Below are 10,569 nucleotides of genomic sequence, written 5' to 3' on the forward strand. Positions count from 1 at the left end.
GTGTGTGTGTGTGTGTGGTTAGAATCTGCTGTGTTAAGAAATAAAACAATTATAACAAAAAGAAAGAAAAATAGCACCAGGATAAAGGATTAAAAGAAACCACTTTGTACTACTCTAACATGCACATGTCTCTCAATCTCGATCTAAGTCCAGCTCCGATACACGACCCCTCACCCATTCAAACAAATCACATACACGTCACCACACGTCGACTTCCACCACATTACGCATTACGTCTCAAGGCCTCGGCTGAGGACGTTCACTGAAACCAACTAAAGAAACACGAAGCTAAAACACAAGGTTTTGTTGGGGCTGTACAGTGTTTGGGGCTGAAATGTTCAATGTGTTTGATGGCTAAGGTGAGACAGGGTTAGTCATCAGGTGGCGAAGGAAAGAGGAAAACATGGAAGTAGCTTTGGGCGACAAAAAGCAAGAAAGCGATAAATGTGAATCCTCAGAAAGGAGGAGCTGCTTTTTACAACTTTAGGGGAGATCTTTGTGCTCAGTGGTGGTGTCTTTAATGATCTGGAAAGAAGAGAAATTACACGTTAAAGAGCTGCACTGTGTGTGTGTGTGTGTGTGTGTGTGTGTGTGTGTGTGTGTGTGTGTGTGTGTGTGTGTGTGTGTGTGTGTAACCCTGTAGGAGGGTTTAACACTGCCCTCTGCAGGCAGTGATCAGCACATCCTGCTTCTGTCTGAGTTATCGTTTAGTCAAATGGAATGTTTTTCTGATTCATTTTCAGATGTTTCCAATTAAAAAAATAAATAAATACTGCTTCCAATTTATGCACACTTACTGATATACCTTAGAATTAATATTCCCTCTCTCACCACCTTGTTGAAAGATATTTAATGACCTAAAATAAAACCCATAGCTGGTATGTCAAACCCAATGCAGTTTACAGAAAAGACACAAAAGTCCAGTTTGATCGACAGTGGGTAAAGTGACAGCATGATAATCCATAAATAATCTGTAAATAATCAGAACTCTCAATGGTTTGCCTTTGTTATACTATTTATGTGAACATTTTATGCAATATTGATTAACAAAAGCGGTTATAGGTCGAAATTTACTCATTAAAAATGAGTATATTTTCAACTTTATACCACCTTTAATTATGCTTCCTGTTGCCTCCTATTTTACACTATCTGTGCATGTTTAAAATGTGAATGCATTGGTCACAAATTCCACATGTTTCTGCTGGTGAAACTACAGAAATGATGGGATTATTCTCGTGTTTGAGTGAAAGCAGGTACCTCCCCGTCTCTGGTTTCCACAGTCCGGACCAGGATGCTCCTCTTCACATGAGCCTCCGGGGTTTTAGTGTCCAAATTAGTTTCTGGGTAACAAAAAACATAGAGGAAACACTTATGTTGCTCTGATTTTCTGAGTATAAATCCATACAGAAAAGGAGAAAATACAAATAATTCATTGTAAATTTGTTAGCTGGATTAAAGATCAATTGTTTACTGTCTATTAAAGTCCCTGAAGTGAAGAAAACGTGTGACGCTGACCTCTAAACTGCAGGTTGGAGAAGCTCTGCACCGGGATGGTGATCCTGCAGGAAAAGAGAGAAATTGCTCCCATGATCTCAACACATCCACAAGGTTTGAATCTCAGAAATTGACGACCCTCACCTGCTCTCCTCCCCCTCCAGGAGCTTCCTGTAGGTGGCGATCTCGATATCCAGGGCCAGCTTGACATTGAGGAGGTCCTGGTACTCCTGCAGGTGTCGGGCCATCTCCTCCTTCAGCGCCTGGATCTCCTCCTCCAGGCGGCTCACTGAGTCCTGGTAGCTGGCGGTCTCCATGGCGCAGCGGTCCTCCATCTCCCGGAGCTGGCGCTCCAGAGACTCGTTCTGGAGGAGGAGGGGGATGGAAACCACACGATGGAACACTGGAGATCAAGGCCGAGGGTTGAACAAGGGAACCTGTGTGTTGCTGCGTTCTGTTATCAGGGCCTTCAAGACGGTTTCTCTTTGTTTTCACTATTGCATGCTCTTTTTAATAATAGTCTCAGCACTTGATTTCTTTTGCAGTGTCATCACTGTTTTTAATAAAGAAAGTATTGTACATCTCATGCATTGGTCTCCAACCTTTTATCTGCTGAAAACTTCTCATGTTCAGTGAAATGTATTCAAATTTTTAGATAAAGAACAAGTGATTATGCTTCTTTTCAGATAAGAAGAATTAAAAGATATTGATACAGAACACATATTCTGTACATTAACATAAATTCGCATGCATGTGCCCATTGTATTATTCAATATCCTCAAAGCAAGCACACAATTGATTATGTCAAAAGTTGTGAAATTGAACAACACTGAATTTAAAATAAACACAGTTGTGCATGTTTTAATCCTGAAAATTTATCAAAAATCAAATATTCACACAGGTTTGCATACGTGTTGTATCAGTGTGCTTCGGTGGACTCACGGTGCCGCGCATCGCCTCCAGGTCGCAGGTCACCACTTGGATCTGCCTCCGATACTCGTTGGCCTCCTGCTTGGCCTGACGCAGCACTTCTGCGTTCCGATTGGCCGCATCTGTCAGGTCAGCAAACTGACAAACGGCTCGTTTAATAGTATATAACTTTAACAAGCGATAACTCACAATTCAGATTTTGGGGCTGGTTTGCAATGGTTGTCGTTTAGAGAAAAAAGACTCCGAAACAAGTGAAAAATATGGAACAGAACACGATGAAGCATCATTATCACTGCATGACGTAACTGGAGAGGGGTTTTAAAGAATATCATGACATGATGGGGATAGTGTCAAATAGAGTTCAGAACGGATTATAATGTTAATCTCGTTATTAAACAACTATTAAAAAAAGTGTAACCAGCTGCATTGCTTCTGCGTGATTGTTTTGTCTATGGATCCAAACAGGAAGAGTTTAAAGAATTTGCAGCTTTAAGTTTGACTTTAAAAGACATTTCATCTTCTTTTCTTCATCTGATCTGCTCGTAAAGAAGCTTCATTCACTATGTGGTAATAGATAATTTAGCTGAAGTAAAGATAACTAGACCAGAGACTCCACATCTTCACCTTGCACATGTAAGACACAGATGTTAGCGTTGTGTTTATCTGCAGCTCAGCCCTGAATGTTTAAGATAATGCGTGCTCACCTTGGATCTGTACCATTCCTCCGTCTCCTGCATGTTTGAAGAGGCCATGGTCTCATACTGGACTCTGATGTCTCTCAGAGCGGCAGTCAGGTCGGGCTTGGAAACATCCAGGTCAACGTGAACCTGCTGAGTCATGACCTGCTCCTGGAGCTCGCGCAGATCCTGAAAGCAAACAAAACAAAACACTTTGGAATCAGTCGTGGACTAACTTTAGGATTTATATTTTGCTTGACGTCGTCCTGCCCCACCTCTTCGTGAATCTTCTTCAGGAAGTTGAGCTCATCCTGTAGGGCCTCGATCTTCCTCTCTAACTGGACACGACTCAGGGCTGCCTCGTCCACATCCTGAGGTAACAAGGTGGATGAGATGGGCTGGGAAGACCAAAGGACCTGACCACAGACTTGGGATTGTCACGGGAGAAGAAATCACCTGTCTGTAGGCGTTCAAGCTGTTCTCTGCATCCTGTCGCTGGCCGATCTCGTCCTGCAATCTGAGGCACAACAGAGAAGAGAAGATGGGAAGAAAAGTCCTTGGAAATGAAGGAAAATGCCTAAAATCTGGCTTCAGTTACTGTTAAAGTTCGTGGAGTAAATGAGGAAAGTATAAGGAATAGGAATACTGTCAGAAAAGTAGGATGTTTCTGAGGAACAAACATGACATCACTCTATGGCCGCTTTTGTGCATCGACTGTAGAAAGCTACCAGCTGGCAAATTCCCCCCTGAAAGCAGGAATCAGCAGAATAATAACGATGAAATTGGTGCAAATGAAGAACTTAATATTCAGAAACTCCTACACACACATGGAAACACACACTCTGTAGGTCAGTAATGATTGAGGCTGTGATAAAAGTCATTTATCACTGAGTGCATCATAAACAAAAGATATTTCACATGCAGATGCACACATGTTGCCATGCGGACTCACTTATTGTCCCTGAGCACTTGGAAAATTCCCACTTTACAATTGGGAAGTTCCCACTTTCAAAGCTTTAAATTGTGCTGACAGTGTGTCTTTCCTGCCGCCTCCTCGCTGGTTTTATAGTTAAAAAAACCCAACAACAACAACAACAACAACAATTTTTCTGTGCAGAGGAGTGAAACTGTGAGGCCTGGCAGGCATATTTTATAAGGCTTTCGATTGGACCGGGGGGGTGGGGGGGGGGGGGACACGAAGGGGGGCTCAGCTGAAAGGCGGGCTTACGCATCATTACACACTCACTCCAATCTAACAACCTTTCCCACGGGATGGAGTGAACACACCGAGCTCTGCACGCACACACACAGACAGTCAGTCACGACCGTGATCTGGGAGGAACATCTGCACGGCTTCACACACACACACAACAGAGGCGATCGTGAATCCCGCAGGTAACCTCTGACCCCACAGGTCGACAGTTACCCTTGAAGACCTGCAGCAGTGTGGAGCTGAAGTGGACCTCCTCTACACTCCGAGACCCTCAACCCTTCCTTCTCAAGCCTATATTACATTTTAGATTCACAACACTCGTGCGCAGGAGCCGGGTTAGCACAGGCAGCGTGACAACGGGTAACTGGGTAAAAAAAAAAAGAGAGAGAGAGAACATCTGCTCTCTTTTTTGTGGAATTGCTGCCATTGTGCCGGACTCATTCCTCCACACTCGCTCAATGGCAGCGAGGGGTTCAGTCAGGATCAAGTTTGTAAGGGGGGGGATCCAGGAGTAAAGCTGGGGCCGTCTGCATTCCAGCAAATCAGAAACAAAAACTCATCTGCATATAAATGCCAGACAGAATGAGGAAAAAGCGCAATACAAAGTCAGAAACCTGTAGCAAGCGACAGACCCAACGAAGTTAATCAAATATTTGATCAGTGAGATGTCACACAAATATCTGAAAAACAAGAATGGAAACTGTGTTAATGTGCACATTAACTGAAAGTTAAAACTGGAAGTTGGTGCATAAAGTAAACACAATACAGAAAAATGTAAAAACTACTGAAAAATTTAAGGATTTCTTCCTTTATTTAACATCAAGTGCATCCCATCTGAGACACTGTTTGAAATCTTTACATCATTACGATATTTGGTTTGCACAAAATCAGATTTTCTACCTTTTGGAAACCTGATTAAGATACAAGCACAGATGAAGACCGATTGTTTTCAGACCCAAAACAATGTGAAATAGAGAAAGTGAGAACCAAAAAGGTGAATAAAACCTCGTGAAAACATCCTCTTCGGCATTTTATCATCATAGGATCATTTCACCAGTGGCAGAATATGCATGATGTTATAGAGCAGGGGTGGGGAACCCTGATCCTCGAGAGCCGTAGTCCTGCATGTTTTAGATGTTTCCCTGCTCAAACACACCTGAGTTCTCATGATGAGGCTCTGCAGAAGGCTTGATAACGAGCCACTAATTGCTGTCAGCTGTGTCGGTGTGAGGACACAGAAACCGTGCAGGACTGCGGCTCTCGAGGACCAGGGTTCCCCACCGCTCTTATAGAGCAATGTGGGTAAAAAAAAAATGTTTTTCAACTATTTTTAAAAGGTTTTGAGTAAAATAGAAAAGTTTAATAGCTTAAAAATATTGTGTCATCATGTTCTTTGTTGAAATAATTTGAAACCAAAAAAGTCATGTATGCCATTTGACCATTAGTTCTTTATCTTCATATGCGACAGAAGATTTAATAAAGGAATTTAAGTCTTTCATGATTATTGTTTTTGTTATTGTTTTTTTTAATCCAGATTTGAACTTGACTGAAGATTTTGTACAAATATTTAAGTGTTTCAAGAAAATAAGACAGATTTATAAAAGAAACAAAAGACTTCCTTGATATTGTCATGCGAGAAGAGACAGACGGGTCGTAGCAGACCGGTGGTCCTCCCGCCCGCCTCCCCCTCCTACCTCTGCTTCAGCATGGCCACGTCTGCAGCCAGGTTGTCCCTCTCAATCTCCAGCCGGGTCTTGCCGGTGGTGAGCCCGTCCACCTGCCTGCGCAGCTCCCTCAGCTCCTCCTGGTAGATGTCCCCCAGGCGGCTGGGCTCCTTCACCTTCAGCTGGTTGAGCTCGGCCACCAGCACCTTGTTCTGCTGCTCCAGCAGCCGCACCTTCTCGATGTAGCTGGCGAAGCGGTCGTTCAGGCCCATCATCTCCACCTTCTCGTTGGTGCGCGTCTCCTTGAACTGGGCCTTCATCAGGGAGTCGGCGGAGAAGTCCAGCCGGTCCACGGGGCTGCCCAGCAGCAGGGCCGTCGCCGTGGAGCCCAGGGAGACCCGGGACACGGGGCTGGAGTGGGTGAAGGCGCGGGAGGTGCCGTGCCAGGAGAAGCGGCCGGAGGAGAGGCTCCCGTACCGGGGCCCCGAGCTGCTGGAGCCCTGGGGCCCGAACCGCTTCCTGTACGAGGACTGGACTCTCTGGCTCTCCATGGTTGTGGGGAATGAAGCTCACCCGGGGCACAAATGGGGCTTTTATACAAGCGGGCGAACAGCCACCCCCTCCACCACACACCCCAAGTCCACAGCAGAGAGGCCACAGGGTGGGGCAGGAGCTGGGTGGGGGGGTGGGGGCAGGCAGTGAATGGGGCAGAAAGGGAGAGTGACGGGGTCTCGGAGCTGCCAGGGATTGTCTGTGCTCGTCCACTCCAAACATCTCTTGGCCTTCTCTCTCTTTCTCCCCCCTGCCTCTGACTCACCCCCTCTTTCACCCCCGTTTTTTTTTTCCTGTCTCCCTCTCTTTCTCCCCGAGAATGAATGAAAAGGAATTTGTGTGACAGGCTTTGGACAAACTAATTCAACCTGGCCACACAAACACAAGTCTGGTCATAGCAGGACGCCGAGGCGAGGAAAGAAAGAGCAAAGATCTTGATCGGGAAACGCGGCTGCTGGTAAAGGTGAAAGAGTGCTGTATTAAATGTGCAGCAGATGAATGAAAACGTCCTTCCTGTAAGGCGGCGGGATTTAGTGCAGCGACACTCAAGGCTCCAGTGTGTGAGGAGACAAACAGCTTGTAGGTCAGCAGCTCAAAGCTGCTGTCGCTCCTCTTTCGATCCCAATTTACCGTCTATATTGCATAAGGAGGACAGGATTAAAAAAACAAATAGGTTGAGGATAAAACTATTGATGCACCGATACGCACACACCGATTTCACCGTGCAGTATCTGGTACTATACTGGTATCAATATCGGTGCATCCTGAGGTAAAACTATGAATCGTTTCTTTAAAACACCAGCTTTGAACTGAAAAGAGCAACACAAATACAACAAATACAGTCTATGTAACATCTTGGCTGCACTAATACTGAATATTTGCACTGATTTCTCTCAAAATAAAAAGAAATTGGACCAAAATACACTTTTTTTTAGACTAACCATTCAAACTCAAAAGCTTTGTTGAGATTGTTTGTTTTATGAATTTGAGTTAAAAAAAGAAAAAAAAGATTAAATATGGTCAAGAGAGAAGCCTTGGGTAATATTGTTTCTGGTTTTCATTGCTGCCAAAGACTGATGGCTGTTGGAGAAGAGGAGGAGGAGGAGAAGCCGCGTTACAAAAGCCATTTTCATCCATTACCTCGACAACAGCAGGCCGACAGCGTCACAGCTGATCTTTAAGTTCTTAAAAAAAAAGAGGTGAGAGAGGGTCTGTCTTTCTTCTGCAATACCGTCCAAATTAAGGCCTTTGCATTAGTTGCCATCCGGTTCCAACATAGATAGAAATAGAATGAGCCGTAAAGTAACAACAAATTGATTTCTGTTCTCACAGCTTTTCTACGGATATCAGGGGAACTTTGTGTTCTGTCCACATTTTACTGTGTGTATGAGAAAGCCAGAGCCTGGTGAGTGGGGCATGAGGAGGTGGGACAGGGCAGTAAATGTACTCTGTCACTGTTTGTGGGAAAAAAGCTTCTGCAGCTCTTCAAGCATCGCTTAAACAACAATGTTTTCCTTGGTAATGAAAATGGCTTTTTGACTTTTTGAAAACTGTGTAAACAGGGGAAACGTCACTATGAAGTCGTTCTTTTGCAGGTGATTTACTAAGGAAAAACACCCTGAGTGACACCAGGTGCAATAGAGGCATTTAAATGAGGGTTTTGTCTGCTTTAGGCCCCGTTTACAAATGCATCATGTTTGTGTTTTCATTTCAGAAAAGTTTTGCATTTGCACAGGAACATTTCAAAAACAATGTCCGTTTTACACAAAATCTTTATATTTGAGAAAAGTTTTTTGTTAAAGCTTTGCCCTTCAGGCTCAACAGTTACAGTGACATTGTTCGCACTTAAGAAACTTGAAGAGGAAAAATCTGCAATGTCCACATTTATGTAAAAAAAAAAAAAAAAAAAGGAGTCTGCTGCATTCAGAGTTTGCAGAAACAGGCCCAGTGTGGTTAAATGCTGTTTGGTCACAGGTAGTAGAAGCACAACAGCAGCGCCGCATAAAGAGCGTCTTTGTTTTTTGGGTCATAAAATTCACTGGGAGTGGAAACCAGTGGTACAGCAGGGAGACAGTGAATAAAGCCCCAGTGACTCTACTATCTGGCCTTTGAGTGTTGTGGAAAAACAACAACAACACAGTGTCTTGAATTCCAATTGGACCATGTTAATGGAGCTTCAAACGAGATGGCACACTGTAAGCCTGGCAGAGACTTGTTGATCCAGAAGTCTCCGTCTCGGAGGATTTAGAGGACGCCTGCATCATTATGGTGACACTGATTGTTTGGGCCCACTGGATGTTTCAGACAATCGCCCCCGTTGCCTCAGATCTGGTCACTGAGGTAATTCGGCCCGATGATTAAACATCCACGCAGGAGGAGAAGAAAGTCCTGATGCGGGTCTCCGCTGCTCCAGAGTCATGGAGGGGCCAAGTCAAACAGCTGATTCATGTCTACGACATCTTGTGTGCCGGAGCCGGAGTGCAGGGCTGAATCTTAATTCTCTGCAGTGATCTCATGCCAAAGCAACATGGCCGCCAGCGAAGTGTGACTGCTCTGGCATTTCACGCCCAGGATCCCCGGTGTGAACCTCTCGGCTGCCATTCGTCAACCTCAACCAATGTCTGATGGCCGCATACCAAACTGGGCCTCCACCAATGAGCCAGAAAGACGAGCTTCTTGGCCCCGCCTCCGCCGCAGCATCAGGGCCAGGACGGGTGTTAATTAAATAAGGCAGTGGGGAATAAAGCAGAGGAGAAACCCTCGCTGTGAGAATAGGCTGTGTCCAGGATCCATTTCTCCCACCTCGGCCAGTCCTCATTAGTGAGGACATGGACCCGGTGCACTGTGGACCGAGGCCGCGGAAACCTTTAGCCCAACATGTGAGAAGAGTCCGGGCACGAAAAAGTGATCCAGTGTAAATTTTCCCCTTAATAATAATGTTTAACCGGCAGAATTGAGAAGAACACCTGAATTTAAAAAAAAAACATTTTTTTTTAAGTTACAGGCTGATATAACACCAGGCACTCTGGGAGAAACGTTTCGAGATCAGTGAGAGAAGTGTTCGTATGACTTCGTCCCCTTGGTAAATGGTAAATCCTCTTTCCGTACAGACTCATGTTCCGTCTTTTCAGTCTCGTTCGTGTGCCGTGCATCTTGCAAGTCGATTCCGAAAACGTATCATTGTGTATATTTTCATTAAAACACTTTTCAATGACTGTATTTGTTGTATCTGTATTGAACATTAATTATAAGGTTTCAAGCACTGTTAATGTGACACCAGCAAATTATATAAACACTTTATGATGCACTAAACTCCCTCACTATTTCACTTAACCACTTTCCGTAGAAGAAGGCGTTCCTTATTAATCAAGACCTTTAAGCTACTGTTACAACTACTAATATAAACTACTAACCTGCGCTGCTGAAATCCATGTTGCAGAGGCCTCCTCCGAAAAAAAGGGGGGGTGGGTTGGAAATCTGAGGGAAGAGAGATTAGAGCGGCTCTATGACTCAGCATCACCGGGTCCAAAACAGAGAGCTCACAAAGAGAGGAGCTGCAGAGCCGCTTCAGGCCTCGAGCTCCAGCCTGCATGTCAGCAGGAACGACGGGGGCCCAGACCGGCATTCCACACCAACACGTCACGACAACAACCCAGACACAAACACCGGCTGCAGCAAGTGTGTGGGTACAGACAGCGTTCAGGTATATACGTGTACTTAATAAGAAAATGATAACCGCTGGTGAGATGAGAGAGAAGCTGTGTTCTTTTACGATGAAATGTTCTTCTCTTCCTCTTTGCGTTTAACTTGAGACGGACCGGACAAGTGACCAAAATGCAAAAGCTACAACACAAATGCACAAGACACTACACTGCCTTCTGATGTGGCTTGAATCATGCATTCGCATTGTGGCTTTTGTATTCCTTGCCGTGACTTTCGCATTCGTGTCATGACTTCTGTATCCTTGTTGTGGCTTTTGTATTTGAATCATGGCTTCTCATTTCTTTACGTTGTGACTTTCATATTCATATTGTGACTT

General features: G+C 44.6%; 1 protein-coding gene across 1 annotated transcript; it reads right to left on the reverse strand.

Annotated features, from left to right (window-relative positions):
• Window positions 1-483: 483 nt before the first annotated feature.
• Window positions 484-6,529, reverse strand: gfap (glial fibrillary acidic protein; the record flags this gene model as incomplete). The annotated part of the gene is made up of 9 exons (XM_080511802.1): window positions 484-525; window positions 1,258-1,340; window positions 1,516-1,559; window positions 1,639-1,859; window positions 2,437-2,562; window positions 3,129-3,290; window positions 3,377-3,472; window positions 3,558-3,618; window positions 6,009-6,529. 9 exons carry the CDS (start codon window positions 6,527-6,529, stop codon window positions 484-486), a joined length of 1,356 nt encoding a protein of 451 aa, XP_080367928.1.
• Between the last annotated feature and the right edge of the window lie 4,040 nt (window positions 6,530-10,569).

This window comes from Blennius ocellaris (assembly GCF_963422515.1).
Source record: "Blennius ocellaris genome assembly, chromosome: 16".
Classification (NCBI taxonomy): Eukaryota; Metazoa; Chordata; class Actinopteri; order Blenniiformes; family Blenniidae; genus Blennius; species Blennius ocellaris.